The sequence below is a fragment of the Sturnus vulgaris genome, chromosome 5 (assembly GCF_052056855.1).
Source record: "Sturnus vulgaris isolate bStuVul1 chromosome 5, bStuVul1.hap1, whole genome shotgun sequence".
In the NCBI taxonomy this organism is placed as follows: Eukaryota; Metazoa; Chordata; class Aves; order Passeriformes; family Sturnidae; genus Sturnus; species Sturnus vulgaris.
In genome coordinates, this window is record NC_142247.1 from 5,400,988 (window position 1) to 5,420,910 (window position 19,923).

Sequence of the window (19,923 nt, forward strand, 5' to 3'; positions counted from 1 at the left end):
GCATCTGAAAATGATCACTTTTGCTTGCACCCATATTGCCTTTCAGTAGATGTAAGCATCTAGTTTTATTGTAATGCTTCCTGCAAAACCATGGCTGTTTTTTTCTTCTGACGAGTTTGACAGCTATCCATCCACCTTCCACGTGTAGAGTTTCAATACCATAGGTTTTGTTTGGTTCTTTTATATTCCTGCCTGACTTTACATCTTTAATTGACTACACTTCTCACTACCTGCTCCTGTTCACAGAACTTGCAGCACCCTGTACACCAGCTCCTGGCCTATGTTGGAGCTGCCTTAAGACCTGTCAAGTGAAGTTTTGGTTGAACCTGGTTGACAGCATTGCCTGTCAGTTAAAAGTGAAATGAAGGGTTGGGGGGAGCAGAAGCTTGTGAGAAAGGTGAAGAATTCAACAAGAAAATAATTCTGAAAATTGAGCATTCAAAGGTTATAGTAAAATTATTTGTGCGTGGAATACAAAACATACATCTCATTTAAAAATAAAAAGGAATTTATGCCTTAGTTACAGTTGCTCAAGAAATAGAAGCTTTTGTTTCTGTGTTCATCTGAGAGTGAAGACAAAATTTTCACACTCCTCAGTTTTGTTTTTTTTTTCCCCAAATTCAGGAGAGGGTGTCAATGCATTTTACGTCAAAAGAACTTTAAAGCTGACAGCTGTTGTTGTAGCCATCATTTCAGGTTTCGTCAACTGACTACAAAAGAGGAATGCTTCTCTTGAAATATTGAGTGATTGACTTGTGCTGTGTTGAGTTCAACATATATTTAATGACTCCTGCAAGAGGGATTTAGGGGTATCTCCCTGCCTTGATCCATCACTCCTCAGTGATGGTCTTATGAAGCAGAGTGTGCAAGCCTGGGTGGAAAATGTCGTGTGAGGCTGAAGGGCAGCAAGTTGCTTGCCTTGGTCTTCCCTGGGCAGGAAAATGAGGGCTCAGGAGGGAGACAAAGCTGCAGAGAGACTTTGAGTATGTGGCTAAGGTGTCCAGGAGGAGCAAACAAAATGTACAGAAGAAAGTTTGTCATTAACCACACAATTTTCTTGTAATCATTGTAATTAGTAATAGCTTTGGGAATCTTGTCAACATTGTCTGATATGATGGTAAGAAACTTTTCTGTTCTGTCTGGAAGAATAAATCTAGTAAGCAATGACTGTATTAAAATCCAAAAATGGCTTGTAGCCAAATTTCCTTCTTATGTCATCTTGGCTTTTAACGTCTCCCATTTGCTGTGTGTGACCTCAGCTCAAACAGACCCCTGGAAATCACTGTCAAACCACGGAATGGTCTGGGTTGGAATCCACCCTAAAGATCATCAAGTTCCAACTTCCCTTGTCATGGGCTGGGAACCTTGCAGTAGATCAGCTTGCTCAATGCCCCATCCAGCCTGGCCTAGAACAGGGATGGAGTGTCCTCAGTTGCTCTGGGCAGCCTGTTCCGTGCATCACCACCCTCACAGTTTTCTCTTAATATCAAATCTAATCACGCCCTCTTTCAATCTAAAGCCATTCCCCCTTGTCCTGTCACTACATACCTGTGTAAAAAGCCCCCCTCCAGTTTTCCTGTAGGGCCCCTTTAGGTGCTCTAAGGTCTCCCTGGAGCTTTCTCCAAGCTGAAGAACCCCAACTCTCTCACCCTGTCTTCATAGGAGAGGTGCTCCAAATATTTGAACTAACTGCTTGACTCAGTAGGTACAGAAGTAGTATTAATTGTATTTTTATTTTCTCCTGGAAGAGGCTGCAGGAGCTTCTCAGTAGGTTTTACCACTCATTTTGGAAGCACTCTGTAACTCAGTAGCTGAAAACATCAATGATTTTTGTCTTCCCACATAATTTCTTACTGCGTTATATCAGTCCTTGAAGTGCTGTTTCCCAAAATACATAGTTTGTGACTCACCATGGAAAAACCCTTTTCCTAAGGGTTTGTCTAAGCATTGTAAATATTGGAAATATTTACTGCAAAGAAGGCTGCTGTTATAATACTGGGAAAACCTGGGATTCACTTAGCAAAAATGATTAAAATAGCTAATTGTGGATTCCACAGGACATCCATCAAAATTATTTTTTTTTTTTTGTTTCTACCAACAAAATACTGGTGAACGGGATAAGCTGAGTTAGGGAAAGGAGAGTAAAGGCCTGTATATTGGTAATAAATATGTGTACAAACTGGAATGGGTTGCACAGACCCAGGCTGGCCAAAGGCACCTCAAATTTAGAAGGGAAGGATCGTGCTTAAATGACTTAATCAGATTTGTTAGCCTTTGTAGACTCTTAATGACTCTTCAGGGAGGCCTTACCTGTTTAAACTTTGCAAATCTTGTGTGTCCTTTCTGCCCCATAGTCATGTGTACAGTACTACCTACCAGCACTCAAAAACTTGTTTTTTTAAATTTGGACTCCACACAAAATCAAACGGTATGCAAATGTATAGAATTACAATGGTATCAAGATAAGTTTTAGAACTTGGTCAGCTTTCTAATACTGTCGTGAAAGAATCATTCTCTTTCTTACTCCTACTCTTGGAAGCAATTTAAAATGAGAATTTTGAGGGTAGATGTGTGTTTGCCCCCAGCTACTGTGATTTTTATTGTTTTCTAGCTTTCTCTTTGCCTGGATGTGTTTTATTCAGAGGTGTTGCTGTTCTCAGTTTTGAGAGTTTGGCTGCTGAACGTCAGGAGAGTATTTAATTTCTTATTCTTATATCTGAAGAATCCATGCAGGAGGTCAAATTAGTTAATTAAAGAAGATTACCTCTTTGCTGATCTGAAGTATGCTTATTGCAACAGCATGCAGATACAGTCTAAAATAGATCTTGGTGATGAATCTCAGATTGTTGCAGACTGTGGGATTCCAGGAAAACGCTAACGCTGTGTATAGACACTGGGAAACCTGGTGGCCCTCTGGGGAATTTCAGATTGGTTTTTACCAGGCTCCTAACAGATGCTGTTCAAATATGTTGGACCAAAACTGGCATGTCTAAAGTTAGACTAAGTACAGATTTAGGAGTCTTACTAAATGAAGAAATCGTGACGTGTGTTACTGTCTATCTTCAGCTCCCATTTAACTTAGTGGGATTTACATTTGATCAACAGCCTAAAAGGTCAGACATCTTTTAAATAGAAACACAATCTCAGTTTCAAAGACCAGGAACATGTAGTTTAGGCTTTTGAGTCTTGCAATGTGTGGATATTATCTAAAGATGATTGAGGAAGAGAGAGCATGGCAAAAACAGTTACCTGCTTGGGTTTGGACTGGTGTTCTAAGCAGATGTAACAGGGGGCAGAGAGAAGTCATATTTTTCTACTTGGGTTTTTAACTACCTTGTGGCTTTTTATTTCCTTAGCTGATTTCACTAGAATGTATATCCTGGTCACGGCCCAAGAAAACAAATTTCAAATATAACATAAATTATACGTAAGATAAAAATACACATATTTTTGAGAAAATTCCTTGTCCTCATCAACAAAACTCTTTTGCCACATCTGCATAACATCTCTTACATTCTGTTGACTTCTGAGGTCAGTTTTTATTTTGTTGATAGGTTGAACATTTAAGAAATAACTTTAAGACTGCTGTTCCTGAGTATATACAGCAGTTAAAACTGCAGAATCTATACAGCAGAACAAGAGAGCAGTTGTATTTTGGTATGTGTGTACACTGAATATAAACATATCATCTTGTAATGCTTTAGTTGGACCTTACAGTTTATCAGGCCTTGATGCATTTTACTTAGCTGAAGTCTCAGGGTTGTTCTCACATGAATGAGACTATTATATGATGTGCAAATATACTGATATGCAATATGATTACAATTCACTTTTTGTTCTAATTTTGATAGCCATAGGACTATGTGGAGATGGACAAATTATGCCAATTTTAATCTAATATTCAACTTTTCAAATGTATACTTTGTGAGATGAAACTTTGTAAATTCACACCGAGTTGGGAGCAGTCTGAGCTGTCAGTGACCCACCCTCACAATACCAGCAGAGAAATGAAATGAAGGAAGAAAAGAAGAGACACCATCCACTCATGACTCGTGTGGCTGCTTTGGGGTGGTGTTCAGCACAGGCAAGAGAAACTTCAGGAGCAATCTGCAAGCTCTTTCAACCTCAAGAGAGAGTCAGACTCTTCCCAGACCTGCCCAGCAAATGAGGAAGGGGCAATGTCACAGGTAGTGAGCCTCAAGTTCATGTCCCAAGAGACAATTCTTCCTCGAGAGGTGGGGTTTGAGCTCTGGAACTGGCTGCCCAGTGGTTTTGGGCTCTCCATCTCTCAACACTTGCTAAGCTTGCTTTTGGCTCTGAGCAACCTCATCGAACTTAAAATAATTTCTGTGCTAAATGTGTGTTAGGACTAGATGACTTCTGCAGATATGTTCTGACTCTTTTTTTCTTTCTTGTGATTCTGTATCAAGCAAGATTTAAGTTTTATGTAGAGTATTACTTCTTAATGGGAATATGTCAACTGATAGAATTGCAGTCTAGATTTCCTAACCTCTTCCTTCTGAAATGCCATTAGAATCCTTGATTTAATGATTTGTTTCAGTATTCATTTTAATACTAATCATGTTACTGATTCTGTACAGACTTAATTTTAATCTTTTTAGTTTATTTTTGAAAAACACTGTCAGAAGTCAACCTCATAGTTGACCCATAGGGCCTTGACTGACTTGAAGGTTTGTGTAGTTACTGATGCCTGTCTGCTGAGGTGGCTGTGCTGCTGCAGGTCAGTTTGGTAGATAGGCCCAATTTGCAGCATGATCTTTCTTTTAGCTAGAATACTTGCATTAGGTCACCTTTGCTGATGTAACAATCTTTTTGACTTGAACTCTCTAGAATATTTTTGTCTTGACTTGGTGCTGTTGTCTTTGTAAGGTCTGGTGCTAATTATCAGATGAAAGGAAGTTCTCCCCCAAAGAACTTAGCCTTTGTGAAATTAAATTTTGTTGGAGATACTCTGTTTTTGCTGTATGTACTGTAGCTCCTTTTGTATAAGAAGCATTTTTCTTAAAAGATAAAAAACGTGTTTAAAATCTAGCAATGCACTTCTAGTTTCTTTATGTTCTACTGTGGGATCTTCTGCTATGACACCAAATAACTGTATGGTACTCGAGAGCTTTTGTTCTTAGAAAAAATACAGAGCTTTTTGCAGAAATCAGGGTTATAGAACCCAAAGCCAGCTGCAGGTCCCAGCTTTCCCTACTCACTGTTTATTCTCTTAAGATGAATCATTTGACTCTGAGTTTGCATTAGTGACAGGTTAAGCTGCCAGTGTAAACATTGTAGGATTGAGTATTTTGAAAGTTGTGTGTAATTTTGTGAAGGAACTAAACCCACGAGTGTCCGGAAGCAATCTAATGTTGCATGTGTTTGAATAATATTTTGCAATGTTCATGAGAAAGGGAAGTAAGTATTTAGAACAGTATTGGTGAAATGGTAACAGTTTATGTTTCTTAATTTTTGTTTACTGAAAATAATTCTTGACACATGGAACTTTTACTCAAGTTTCCATGCAAAGTTGATCCTGGAAGTAGGAGAGACGCATGAGTTGCTGTACAGCCAAAAAAAGCCATTATTTATAGTTGGGTAATCTTTCAATTTATTTTTGATAATACAATTGGATTAGAGTGAAAATGTTTTGGTTTTAAATCTCGGAGTTTGGGGTCCATTTGTGAAATGCTAGACATCTTCAGTTTTTAAAAGAAATATCAAATAGTTCTCAGTTTCTTGCAACTAATGTATGTTTATCAGAAGTGGAACCCATCAAATTTAGAATTTTCAACTGTGATGTTCACCATCATTCTTTAAAATGCTTTATATTTTAGTCCTCACTGTCAAATTATCATTTTCTTTGTTAAGAGTGCGGGGATGATGTCAGATTTTCAACATAGCTCCATCCTGGAAGAATGCTAAACTCTCTTAAAACGGGAGGGATGAACCACTGAGTACACAGCAAGAGCAGTTTGGATTAGATGAACCTGCACACTTAACCTGCAGAAATAAATTCCTAATAAAATGTAGTACTTGTGGCTGCGCTACTAAATGTTGTTTTTTCTCTTTATTTTTCTTCTTCCACATGTAGAAGCTGCAGACTTTTTGGTCAGTTCACTTCTCCTGTAACTTTAGTTAGCAACAGTTATGAAGAAAAAAGTAGGAAAGCAAATAAAATAAGTAGTTTTTAAAAAACAGAACCACAAAGTATTTTTCTTTTGTATAAATATACTTGAAATTATCACTGAAGAATTTGTGCATATTGGTATGGATCTTGGTCTTGCTGTAGAGAAGAGCAGAAAATTCCATTCCCTACTGCTTAGATGTTAGGTTTGGAGGATCTTTGTTTCTTCTTTTCTGTAAAGATCTAAACAAGGTCTAAATATGTCAGTTAACACTGACATGCTTCTGTAGTGTGAAACACACATTGCTTAAGTGAGTTAGGTTTTTAAAGATACTCTACTAATTTATATACTGAAGAAATGGTTCTGGTATGGGATGCTGATCAAAATTTTCTTGTTAACAAGTTGTAGATAACAAACTTTGAAGAAAAATATGTACTGATTACGGGTTTGTTTTATAGATCTTGACAATATTGTTTAATTTGACTACATTTAATCAAGACTTAATGGGCAAATTTAATATTACTGATGTTTTTAATTGTTTAAGAAACTTGATCTGTGCGATTGGGTTTTATGTAAATGCTGAAAAGGTGTTTAAAAAGCTTTCAAAGGATCACTTTTACATGTTTATGGAGGGCTTTGAAATGGGCAGACTATGTTATGTTCTAACTGGAAAACATTTTCTGTACTATTTGATGTGAAAGAATAGTGCCAGTGGTGAAGGATAGCAAACAGTGAGCTAGGTCAGATACAGATGATAAAAAGCAGACTTGAGCTTTCTCTTAATTATTGCCTTAGAAATATTTAACTGTCATTCCAGCAGAACGATAAATTTATCTGGAGCACAGTAATTCAGCAGTGCAGCTGACAAGATTGGTTAAAGATTTGTCTTTTTTTAAGCGATTGTGAATTAGTCTTCAGTGCAGGTGCTTTGAAACTGTAACTTAGGATTTCTTTGATCCTTTTCTTCATTTAATTTATTAAAACATTACTTGTTGGTTCAGAAGCTTTAACATGATGTTCTTCATTGTATCCTGAAAAATTTGACCAGACCATTTTGTTCAGATTCCTGGGAAATTTGTATTAGTTTTGTAACTTGTTTTGTTTCACGTTTGTTCTGAATTTGGATTTCTGGTTTTGTCTGAGGCTACTCCATGATTAAAACAGCTGCTGTTCCTTCACAGGCCTATGAAGAGTACACCAGCAAGCTTGATGCTCTACAGCAGAGAGAACAGCAGTTACTGGAATCCATGGGGAATGGAACTGATTTCTCTGTCTCCAGTTCAGCTTCAACAGACACAGTTGCATCATCTTCCTCCTCTAGCCTGTCTGTAGCACCTTCATCCCTTTCAGTTTATCAAAACCCTGCTGATATGTCACGGAATAACCCTAAGTCTCCACAGAAACCTATTGTTAGAGTCTTCCTGCCCAACAAGCAAAGGACTGTGGTGAGTCAGTTTCTATTCACATACTCGTAACCTCAATATTTCCTGTATCTCTCTCCTTCTGCAAAAGTTAATTTAAGAGCTGAAGAAATACCTGGGTGGAGGTCAGAAGTGTCATGATCACTGTGCTCTGCCACACTCAGTTGTTTTGATCTGTTGAATGTTTTTGTCAGGATTAACTCAAAAAAGTCCATTATAGCAGTAATACAGAATGCAGAACTTTCAGGAGGGTTTTTTGTAACTATGAAGTTACCACAAGAAATATTTTTATCAAATCAGCTTTATTGGATAAATAGTAATTTACCATTTCACAATAGTTAGGAAGGGACAATAAGCCCTGTTTCTTGTATTATACAAAACTATTGATTAGTTTAACAGGGCAAGATGTAGGAAGTATTTTCTATGTTGTCAGAGTTACTAGAAGCACTGAATCCTTTAGAGCAAGAGTCAGCCTCTTGCAGCTAAGAAGGTCTGTGCAAGATTGCTTGGTTGGTTTTTTTTTAATGTTTTCCTGCCCACTCACCATGGTGAACATTTGTGTGGAGACCACCATGCTTTCAGGTCTTGTGTAGAGAACTGGCATGGGGAGGGACATAATTGCAATTAGAAGGGTCAAGAAGTGTTGCCCACAAACTGCTGGAAACTGGTGTTAACCAATTTTGACAATGTTAAAGTAATTCGTGATGTCATGCAAGAGTAGTTCACTTTTTGCTGCTAGAGAAGGGATTTTTTTTTTTTTATCAGTTCAGAACTGGCAACTGAAGAGCCTTGGTATGTCCTTTAGAATAATCACTGCCAACTGTGATACATTAAATTATTTACAAGCCATAGTCTAGGCTCTGTTTTGCAAGGTGGTTACATAATCCAAACTTAGCAGGGGAATGGTGTTTCCAGAGAAGGTGGGAAATGAATGGACAGCAAGTGTCCATGTCAAACCAGGACATCTTGCAGCAGTCAGTCAGCTGTCAGCTATCTCTGGATTGTTGCTATCTGAATTTGAGTTCCTAGTAAAAAGAAGAAAACATCAACTGAGTAGTGCTGGGTGTTGGAACATGTCCTCACCCTTTCCCAACCACTTTTCCTTTCATCCTTCCTCCACTTCACTGAGCAAAAGACTTACAGTGGGAACAACATTGGAGGGCAACTATTTTCACCTGACTTTTTAAATTAATATTGCTTAATTATTCAGGATATTGCTGAAGATGGAAAGTTTTCTATTTGGGTTTTGACCTAGAGAATGGAAGTTTAATGTAGACTGTGACCACTGTGCAGAATGTGCAGGTGATTCTGTTGTCTGCCTGTTGAGGAAAGTCTGAGTGTGCAGTACTGGAGAGAAGGTCCTGGATTTTGGAGAGCCTCTAGTTTCTTCATGTGTTCTGTCCCACCTTGTCTGGCTATTTGCAGCCCCTGACATGGGGTCCATAAATTGTTTTTTCTTTCCTGTGAAGGATCACAGCATATTGCTTCCTGCATTGTTCTGTGCATTACCTTTTTTGTCTCTCCTATGTGTTCTCCCATCCTCTAATCCACATAGTGTAATTCTAGTCTTATTCTTTTCCCCTCATCTGCAATACTCTTATTCTACTTGTCTCTCCCTTTTTACCTCCTCCACAATCCTGTTTTATTTTTCACAGCACTAGATGCTCCTTCTGGGCTATGGGATGCAAATGTGGTTTAACTTGGCTGTAGTGAGGGAGAGGCTCTTGCCTCTGTCCTCAGCTTTCTAGTGAAGGCTGAGCACTATTTGCTTTACAGGTTCCAGCTCTGCTGCTTGTTTCCAGCTTGCTTTGGTTCCTTTTATTTCAGTTTTATACACTGCTTGGATCAAGTTGTCTTACTAAGTTGAACTTTTTTTCTTATTTTCTTTTCATGTACTACTGAAATATCTCTGGTTTAGAGCTGAAACATGGTGCTTGTAGGAGCTCTTGAGTGTGGGGGTTATTGACCTTGGAGCTGAAGTTCATTTCTCTGAAATTTCAACCTTGTCCTCATTTTATTGAGAAAGTCAGGAGTTTCTTGTATGGTGACTCTTAATGTAATTACTTTGTTTTCAGTGTTTATTGATCTTACATATAGTCTGTTGGGAACTAAGGAAATGCCAGGAGCAGCCACAATCCAGAAGGACCTGCAGCAGCTTACTGAATCCTGGAGTGCATGAAGCACAGCATCACTAACTGTTTGGGAGAGGTGATTCTACTCCTCTCCTTGAGTGTGGCCTCACCTTGAGCACTGAGTGCAGTTTGGGTGCCACAATTTAAGATTCTCTGATTCAGTGCAGTTTTAATGGCCAGCACTCAGACAATGGGTTACTAACCTGGAAAAGCATCCAGCATTTCTCAGTGGATGCTGGGACTGCTTCCTTCATACTTTCAGTGAATTCAGAAATGTTGCACACATTTGTCCTCCTTCATAACCTCTGGCTTGTAAAGCAGACTGGCTGTGTCTCACTTGTGCCCATTAACTGAGCTATTTGCTTATGTAGCTGTGGTGGTAGTTCAGGTATGCAGGGTGGCTTGTGATGGGTTGAAGCAGGAAGGAGTTTCCTTGTGAAAATATGTGGTACCCACCATTAGAGCCTTCCCCCTGCCCTAGTTCACAATTCCATGTGGTTGTTAAAGCAAGGCTGATGTGTTCTACAATCAAGCAGGTGGCTGGGAGAGATACTGTTAAATTTGCAGTGTTGCAACAATCTCTCCCCGCCTCAACCTCAATTGCTTTCAATTACTATCTGCTTCTGAAAGAAAATCTTGTTAATATCACAATAATTTCAATCTCTATTTTCAGTTCACTTCAGGAGGGGAGAAATGTTGTCAGATCCTAAGGAGTCTGTTTCTGTCTGGGAATGCCATGACATTTCTTAAACTGACTTAAAGTGACTGGAATTGAGTTGGTAACAGAGAGCCAACCTCGTTATTTATCTTTGATCACTCTGAAGCAGCCCCAAGTACTACAACAGCCTTCTGCTATTTGTTTAGAGCTGCTAAAAATGCAGGAAATGGGGGGGGAGTTGCTTGCATATCTTACATTTTTGACTAGCAACTGCCTTGTTGAGAGTTCTCTGCGTGTTATTGTTTGTGTAGGATCAAGCAAATACATCTGTTGGAGCTGACTCCAGTTCAAAATGTAATCTAAGGCAACTGGTGGAGTACAAAGAAATGAGACTGTGGTGTTCAGTGTAAGTGATGGTGGTGCTGAGGTAGTGTAGCTGATGGGAAGTTTCTTTGTGTGTGTCATGATAAGGAACAGCATTGGACAAACCTTTTCCTAATGGAGGACAAGGTGTGAAGATGCTTGCTTGAAAGCCTGATGGGTCTGTAGCAGAGCTTACTGCTGCTGATAATTTGGAGTCAGCATTTTGATTCAACTGGGTTCAAAAGTAACTTTTTTTTCAAAGCAAAAACAAATAGTTGGCTTGGTTAGCTGGAGGGGGGAATCAATGAGTAAGTAGTGTCAGAAATACAAGATGGTTTTCCTTGGCCTGGAAAGGGATGAAGACAAGTTTCTTTCCCTGAACAACCTCCTAGAAGAAACAACAGACTGTATTTTCTTCTCTGTGCTGGGGTAACTTTATCCCGTGTAATGTAGAGTTAGAAACATGTATGCTACTTTGCTTAGTGGCTTTGTTCAACTGGCAAGTCACACATCCTTTGGAGAAGCATTCCACACAAATGTCACCCAGATAAGTCTGTGTGGGTGGGTTTGTTCCATTTTGTTCTAGGCCAGAGAGAAGGATGCTGAAATGATAAAAATGTAAGAGGTGCAAGTCTACCTGAGATGACAAGTTGTTTTGTGTAGAATAGTTAGTAAGGATAGTGCAGAAGGCAATAATTCCCAGTGAATTACAGCTGTACTGATTACTGAGGAGTGGAAACAGCCTTGCCTGCCCAGTGACATGGGTGGTATAAAAGAGTGGGTGAGCTGGTCAAGAGTGAGTTATGGTTGGAGCTTAAGACTGAGATAGTGCTGCAGTTTGGGATGGAGTTGCTGGCTGTGAGGAGGAAGGGACGTGTGGTTGTGCAAGGGACAGGCAAGCTAAGGAGATGTTGTGTGAGGGACAGACAGGGTTAAGGGGACAGGTTGGGGTCTAGCCAGTCGTGCAGAAGGAAGAAGGGAACTTGAAGAGAGGAGAGAAGTCTCTCTGTGAAGCAGAAGTCTCTGTGTGAAGTAGCTAATGAAGAAAGGAGTCAGTGCTGTGTGGAGCTGCCTGTAAGAAAAGGAGGCAGAGTTTCCGGAAAGAAGGCATGTAAAGCTTTTAATAAAGGACTGACGATGGTGTCAGTCAGGTCCCTCTCAACATAATTACTACATAATGGTGACAATGATGTGATCAGGATTTGGGCTGTAGGGTGAGGTACAGCTGCAGATGGAGCCTAGTGTAGCTGAGAGCAGAGGGTGAAGCTGCTGGTATGGACCTGATTGATTTTGACACCTGGAGGGATGGTTATCCAGGTGAGCCACTGGCTACAGACTGTTTTATCTATATGAAAAACTTTGGGGGGAAAAAAGGTATTAAGACTGATGAAAGTACTGCCTTTAGTGTTAGAGCATGGAAGAAGATTGTGGAAAGACTATGTGATGTGGTATCCAAAGAGGACAAGGCAGCTACAGATTTGGCTGCCACCTGGAGATCGCTCTATGAGACTTTAAAGGAATGGAAAACAGAGGTAGTAGAAGAATCAGCATTAAGAAATTGATGTTAATGGGGAACAACAGAAAAATGAGTTTCAGTTTGAGCATGTGTCTGTCCCTGAAATAGAATCTACTAGAGCTGCTTCTGTGTCCCCAAAAATTTGAATTAAGAGCCAAGTTAAAATATGTTACTCCTACACAGCAGGTGGCTAAAATAACTTTATAAAGTAACAAAGCTGAAGAAGGAACAAGTGAAGTAATTAAAGCAACAAGATACAGGTGAAGCTGAAGACAAAGTAGTTCTGCTTTTCAATGCAAAGTGTCTATTTGATGTTGAAACATACATATTGTGTTTCTAAATTGCAGTTTTCTGATTCTTGAACTTTAATGGTACGTCCTGTGTGAGTCTGGGTAATGTATCAAGCTTAATTCACAAAAGTATTTAAGAGATGAGAGAATCCTTAGGTTGATGTTCTAGACTGATTAAAGCTAAACTAAACCAAAGCAGACAAAAAGAGAAAGCTAATGAAATTTAATAAAAAGTTAAGAGAAAGCCAATGGGAAAAGAATGAAGAAGAGTGAATTGGATGTGGTTGTTATGCTACTGTAAACTTTCATTTTGAGTAATGAAATTGGAATTAATTGGTTAGATGTAAGGAGAAACTTAAGTAATAAGATAAAACTCTTGGCTCTGAGGAAAGGTAAATATCTGATCAGTTTAAAAGAACTCTGTGATAATCTACAGCATGCTGATAATTAAGAACTTGCTGAAAGAAACAATCATAAAACAAAGCTAGGAGAACTAGGATTTGAAGTATATGTCCTTATTGTGATGCGTTGCCCAAACAATTGTATAACTGTTAGTCTGAGGTCAGGTATGTGAATGTGTCATAATGTCAATTTACTTTAAAAAAGGGGGGGAATTGTAGAATAGTTTGTAAGTGTAAGAGAGTAGTTTGTAAGGATAGTACAGAAGGCAATCTTTCCCAATGAATTACAGCTGCACTGATTAATGAGGAGTGGAGACAGCCTTGCCTGCCCAGTGAGGATGGGTGGTATAACAGAGCGGGTGAGCTGGCCACAAGTTACAGCTGGAGCTTGAGACTGAGAGTGTGCTGGAGTTTGGGGTGGAGGCTGCTGGCTGTGCTGTGAGGAGGAAGGGACAGACAGGGTTAAGGGGCCAGGTTGGGTTTAGCCAGTGGTACAGAAGGAAGGAGGACACTTGCAGAGAGGAGAGAAGGAGTCAGTGCTGTGTGGAGCTGCCTGTAAGGAAAGGAGTCAGAGTTGCATGTAAAGCTTTTAATAAAGGACTGGTGATGGTGTCGGTCTGGTCTGTCTCAGTGTAATTACTGCAGTTTTGTAGAACAAGTTGATGAGGTTTATCCAAGCAATGGCAGAATTCAGGGAAATATTAGTTTAAAGCTTGTTTGGGTTAGGAATCTAAATGTCTGTGGTGTGCCTTGTAACAAATCTGCTGATTAAGGGAGAGCTTTTGGAGGTGGAAGGAAAGGATAAAAACTCTGATCTCCTGCTGGTTGCTCGAAGTCTGAGAGGTTGTTACATGCTTAAGGCTTGGTTTTGGTGGAAGGGAGGCAGTCTTGAATGGAAGTAGATGATAGTGTGTTGGCATAAAAGCAAGTTATATTATTTACTGGTGAGATTTCTGAGAGAATGCATGGAGCCAGCAGGGAACACAGCCTTGGGCATTCCTAATTGTGGTGTAGATTAGGAATTTTTTTTCCAAATTGTATGATTGAATGTGCATGCAGAGAAAGAAAGAAGACAGTGCTCATGCAAGTGAGCAGAAGTAGGTATGAACATAGCTGATTGTTGAGAAGGGGCAGTAATTCAAGGAGAATGGTCATTATCAACTGATGCAGAGGTATGGGACAAATAGGATAACTCCAGTTTTATGTAAGAGGAAGAAGACGTTGAAAAAGTTTAAAATTAACTGAAGGAGCTTTGGACAATGAGCATAAAAAGCTTTCTATGAGTGTAAGTAATACAGGAATAAGGTATTTGCACATAGGGTAAGATTTAAGCATTTGGTGGAATTGTCCTAAGCTGTATGGTTTTCCCCCCTCCCCTTATTTTTTTTTTCTTAAATGGTTGAAGGAATGATTTTGAGGACCTGGGTAAAGTATCTTTTGCACATTAGTTTTTAACTGGTGGGTTTGGGATAAGGAAAAAAGCCTACATTCCCAATTGCAAAAACAGTTCCAATTTTTGCTCTGTGGGAGTTGACAAAACAGTTAAAATTATTTAGGGACTTCTCCAATTAGAGATTGCTTGCTCACTGTAGACCTTAAGGCACTAGCAAGAATTTTTAGGTAGTTTTCCTGTGGTCCATCAGGTGAGGCTGGTTTCCTCTCTTGGAGGAAAGCTTTCTGAAACCTGTAATGGAGTAAACATTTTGTGGGCCTATCTGGAGTATCTCTCTGTCACAATGAAAGAGCACAAGGATAGGTTAGGCATGTATGATGTTTTCCATGGGTTGTCTTCCAAATTTGAGCGATTTGTCACTCAGGAATTTTATGAGTTTAAGTGTTTTCTATTTGGAAACCCTCTGTTCAGTCCCCATTAAATGCATGCTATGGATACTAGAAATTTATGTCTTGTGGTTAGGAATTCCTTGGGTGTGGTTATGTGTAGGATGAGTAATCATGTTCTGTGTTGTCTTTAAATCTGCCACATGCCACTTTATACTGAGTGAAATAAAGACTTCTGAGAAAAGCCATTTAACACAAGGCCTGGTATACAAGTAGCTAAATCTGATCATAACTGCAGAGGAACAGTATTAGGAGGTTTCTGATGTTGTAGTGAAGTCCTCGTAAAAAGAAAGAAGGAGGGAATTCTAGGAAAGAAGAGAATGCAGTAAGAGGGCTTCTAACTCAAGTACTTTATGAACAAGATCATACAACTTGATGAATAGCAGCAACAACTTGATGAATGATTTTGATTACCCAACAAATCCCTTCTGGACAAGTACTTAGAGTGGGAGAAAAAACAGTCTGCAAGCAAATGAGCCCTCCTGAATGATGATATGGAGCATAGAAAGTTACAGGAAAACAGTGTGTAAATATAAGAAATGATGGGCATTTAAAAAGCATCGGGTGCTAAGTTTTGTGTTTCATCTCTGTGGTCTCTTGCTGCCTTCTGCACTTTATCAGCTTCCAGAGAAAATGTTCCCTTTGTGCCTTGTGGCCTTGGTGGAGTGGCTGTGACAGTGGTAAGGAGTGTCCCCAGCTGTCTCCAGTTGCATTTATAGAGAATCTTCTCCCAGTTCCAGTGCCCTTTCTCCTGTCAGAATGAGCAAGGAGTGGATTTGGTCAGTTTGAGTTCTGTTTATAGTGGTCTGAGTGGTGACAGTGAAGCAAGGGGGAACAGAAAAGAAATAGATGCTACACATGCTTTGGGAAAGCTTGGTGACCTCCAAGTATTTCAGTTGCCTGCAGATTCTTGATAGGATCAAATCATTGTGTGTTATCACCCACCTCAAGGTCAAAAATTTTCCATGGTAGCTTCTAAAGCAAAAGTAATACTTAGGGAACTTCTTTTGTTACCCATTCTATGCTCAACTACAGAATATTGTGTGGGTTTGGTTGTTCTTTGTTTTGCTTTATTTTGAAGCTTCAGAGTCATTAGAGGTGCTTTGTGTAAAAACTCAGCATAAATCTGGGCCAGTAAAGCTTTTTCATTTGGTTCTGTGTTGGTGTGCTTTATATGCATCTCATAGTTACACGTATATTGGAAAGTTAATGGAAGTTCTCAAAATGTGAATGTGAGACTGACTTTTTAAAAGTGACAATTTGTATGTTTAAGAGTTAAAGGAATTGAAAAGGACTAAGAATGCTGTGCATGGGGACAGTTCTTAAGTGTCTCGCTCTTGTCACACCTTGGTTTATTAGTACATCTGCCTTTTAATTAGGCAGGCAATCATATGATCTTCTCTGCAGTCATGAAGACTAGAAGAATAAGCTATTTTTATTCTATGTAAATTCCTAGCATAAATTAATTCATCATGCATGCACAACTGGGATCTTTCAAATATTCTGTTTTTAAATCTGGTACTTGATTCATTTCTTTTGAGTTCAGATTTGCATCTTGCTTACTGTAGTTTATGCTGTTTGTGCCTCGAGCTTGCTGAGTAGTAAGCACTGGATTTCTGTAGGCATTTAAGCTGCCCTACCAGTTTCACCTGTCAAGTATAAGGAAAATTCAGGGAAGGGATGTTCAGGCAGCTGAATAAACCAGTTTCTTGCTTTTAATTACACACCTGGTTTGGCATGATTAGGTTTTTCTAATCAAAAATACAATTAAAACTTCCCATGTTATATCAAACATGCAGCAGGAATTGAGTTTATTTTTAGCCTATGCCAATGGCTGTTTGCTGAATGTATCTGAATACTTAGGAATTTTATGCATTTTATTAACAGTCCGGTGACACGAAATAAATGGTAGTTTACTTTCAAGTAAACTTCACTTGATACTTCTTTATCACTAGGAAAATTTATTCCATCACTTATTAAATTGTCTTTTATCTTTTCTCAGGAGTTTTCTTTCTTTTGTCCTTCCAATTCTCTTTTCCCTTCCCCCTGAGGAGGGAGTGAGCAACCAGCTTGGTGGTGCTTAGCTGCCTGCCAGGGATAACTCACCACAATCTACCCTCAAATGCTGGATAAATTCAAAGGCATATGTGTTGAAAAGAGAATAATTTAATCTACTACAGTTTTACTGACACACTGTTTTAGATTGCAAAGTGAAACAATATTGAAAACTTGCCATTATAAAACTGATGACTTGTCATCTGGGATGCCATGTGCAACATTGATCTCTGGTTTTTACTCAAGTAAGGAGTATTTAGTGATTCCTTATGAGATGGAAAGTCTGGCTGTAGAAAGTCATAAATGCTAGAAAAAAAACATACTGTTTGGAGCATGCTTCCTTTACTTCATAGTGTGCTAGGCAGGCACTCAGTGAAATGGAATGTGAGTCACAAATCTAAAAATGTTCATAATAAATGTTTTAATTCCATGTCTACTAAGTCATACTTAAATTCATGTTTCTTGTGATGTTTAAGCAAACTAGCCAATGGGAGTTTTAATATTTGTAGAGAGTGTGTAAACTACTTGAAGGTGGAAGTATCCATTTGGTTTTAGGATCAGTTGCAACAGTTTAGAGAAGGATATGAATTTTAGCCCTTCTGCTATAGCTTCTTGCCCCCATGCTGCTTTTAAAGCACTTGGAGGGTGATCAGCTGAGACAGGACTCTACTAAAGTGAACTCTGGGTCTGACATATTACAAAGATTTATTTAAACTGTTTTGTACCTTAAATTTCTAGTGCATGTGGGTTTTGGTTTGGAGAGCAGCCAGCTGACTTTTTTTGTCTCTTGAACAGAAACCACAAGGTCCTGGGGTTTCATGCCCATATAGTGGCTACAGATATTTTTCTAGAGCATTTCTTGCAAGTCTGAAGTCTAAAACCATATTTTCCAAACTTTACTAGTAGGTCATTGTCAGCCTTCACAGTTTCTGCCACTGGTGTTCACCCTAATTAAAAGTTGAAGATGGTGATCTGTTCTCTACTGTCCCATTTAAAATGATCAGTGCTCTTCTGAACACAGTTTGGGAGCTGTCTCTCAAAAGCTTGAAAAATTCTATGTGGAGACCATTGATTAGGCACAGCAGGTTTCATCCAGTGTGGTTGAGTGATGATGTATTCTTGAGAAAATATTTCTGCACTGACATCAATCAGTCTGTTGTGTTCTACAAATGAGTACACTTAATTGCATTGGAGGTGCCAATGTGTGCTGGTAACCCATGTCTTTGAAAGTTAAATGGAAGGCATTTGATTGAATGGTAACAGCTTTGTAAAACGGGTAAATTCTGTTCAATTTTCCTTGGAAACAAGATTTAATGCAATGAAACTGCCTCTCATTTGTCTCACTAATATGCTTCATTAAGAATGTATTTTCTTGCTGCTTTCTCCTGGAAGCTGGACAGAGCTTCATGTCCTGATATCCAGAACAGCTGTTTCTGAAAGCTCTGGTCTTTGTTTTCTAGAGGATGTGATGTTCAGTGCCATCTTACGTTCTTCTTGCCACAAAGGAGGGTAATTTTATCTGTTAGGGCTGTAAGAAGTAGCTGACTGATTTGGTGAAATACTTGTTTTGTAGGTAAGACGAGAAATTAAATGTGGATCTCATGTTTGGATTTTACCAGAAAACCTGACCTGTTGGAAGGCCAAACTAATTATTTGGTAAAAGTATAGTTAACCTGATTTTTCTCCCACCACATTGAATTCTGTGAACATGTGGCTGAAATTTTTTTGTCCTGTGTGTCAGGTATGGGGAGGAATGTGATCTTTCAGGGTGTATATGTTGTAGCAAACAAATGAATACTTTGAAGTGATATTTCAAATCCATTTTGCTTGGCATATTTGTACTATTGTACCCAGTAGTCTGCTTGGTTGTTTGGAGTTGCTCTGAAGCTGTGAGGTGTGTTACACATACCTTACATTCCATACATGTGTTACACTTGGCTAAAGTGAGCAGAACCAAGCTGCAAGGCTAAGGGAAAAATAAAGCCAGCTAACTAGTTTGGAGAAGTATGATACTGGATATTCAGGGCTGAGCAGCCTGTCCACTTTCAGAGAATACCTTTGCATTGCTTTTTTGGAGTGCTTCTCAGTCTCTTTATTGCTCTAAAACATTGGAAGCTCCAGTGGTGTTAAGGAAGCATTTTTAACTTACTGGGACTATGCCAGTTTCTAGTCTGATGTTAGAAAAGTGATGTAAGAGTTATTTAGGGACGTAGCCTTGAATTTCTTACTGAGTTGGGAATGACCTGATTTACAGAAATAAATGATTTATTATGCATTGCTTAAATACTTGTGGCTGCTGTACTAAATATATATCAATAATATTGTTACAAATACTTGCTGTCCCTAGAAATAGTTCAGGTGAGTAAAAGAAATGAGGACATGAAAGGCTATAATTCTGTTTAATCTGTCTAAGTAGTAAGACTTCTTTGAGAGTTTTTGCTATGTGGAATAATTTTCAGTTTTTTTCTTGGGGCTCAACATTTGCAAACTTGAGCATGTGTTTTGGTGTCGCCCTGAATTGCTACTTGCCCAATTTAGGATGGTCAAGTAAATTATCTTCTTTGTTATATTATTAATCTACACACTGAACACACCTTGCAGTCTGTGTTGGCAGCTTCTGCACTGTGTCTTAGTGTGATATAGCCCACACTTTGATACTCTTCATGTTTATAAGTTGCTTGCTGAATCAACTTTCTAATTGCTATAAAAATCTAAGCTTTTTCTGATCTACAAATCTTATGTATATAAGTAACCTAAAAAGAAAGCCCTTAGCAATCACAATTTGGAAGTACATCTCCTGGCTCAGTAACATGAGTTTTTAGGTGGTAACCATTGTGAAACATTTGGATTCTCTTAGTTATAAAACAGAGGGATCAAGAGATGTAGGAACAGTGCAAACAAAATGGGTTTTAAATATTAAACATTCTGTGTTTCACTAAAATGCCAACTTTGTTCAGTGTTATTGGGTTGCAGGCATGAGAGTGCTGTGTATTTTGGAGTAGATGAGAAATTTTCTCCTGGGGAACTGATTTTTGTTAAAAAATGCTGATGTGATTCAGTTAAAACGCTCTGTGGGAATCCTGGCAGAAGTCTGATGGAATTGATAAACCCTCCTTG

The 19,923-nt window shown here is 38.9% G+C and overlaps 1 protein-coding gene across 2 annotated transcripts in view; it reads left to right on the top strand.

Annotated features, from left to right (window-relative positions):
- The window catches only part of BRAF (B-Raf proto-oncogene, serine/threonine kinase), an 84,578-nt gene that overhangs the window by 19,363 nt on the left and 45,292 nt on the right, over positions 1-19,923 (top strand). For both annotated transcript variants that reach the window (XM_088164674.1, XM_014869946.2), the window contains exon 3: positions 7,313-7,576. In XM_088164674.1, the coding sequence (XP_088020800.1) occupies positions 7,313-7,576 (264 nt within the window). The remainder of the gene's footprint in view (positions 1-7,312; positions 7,577-19,923) is intronic.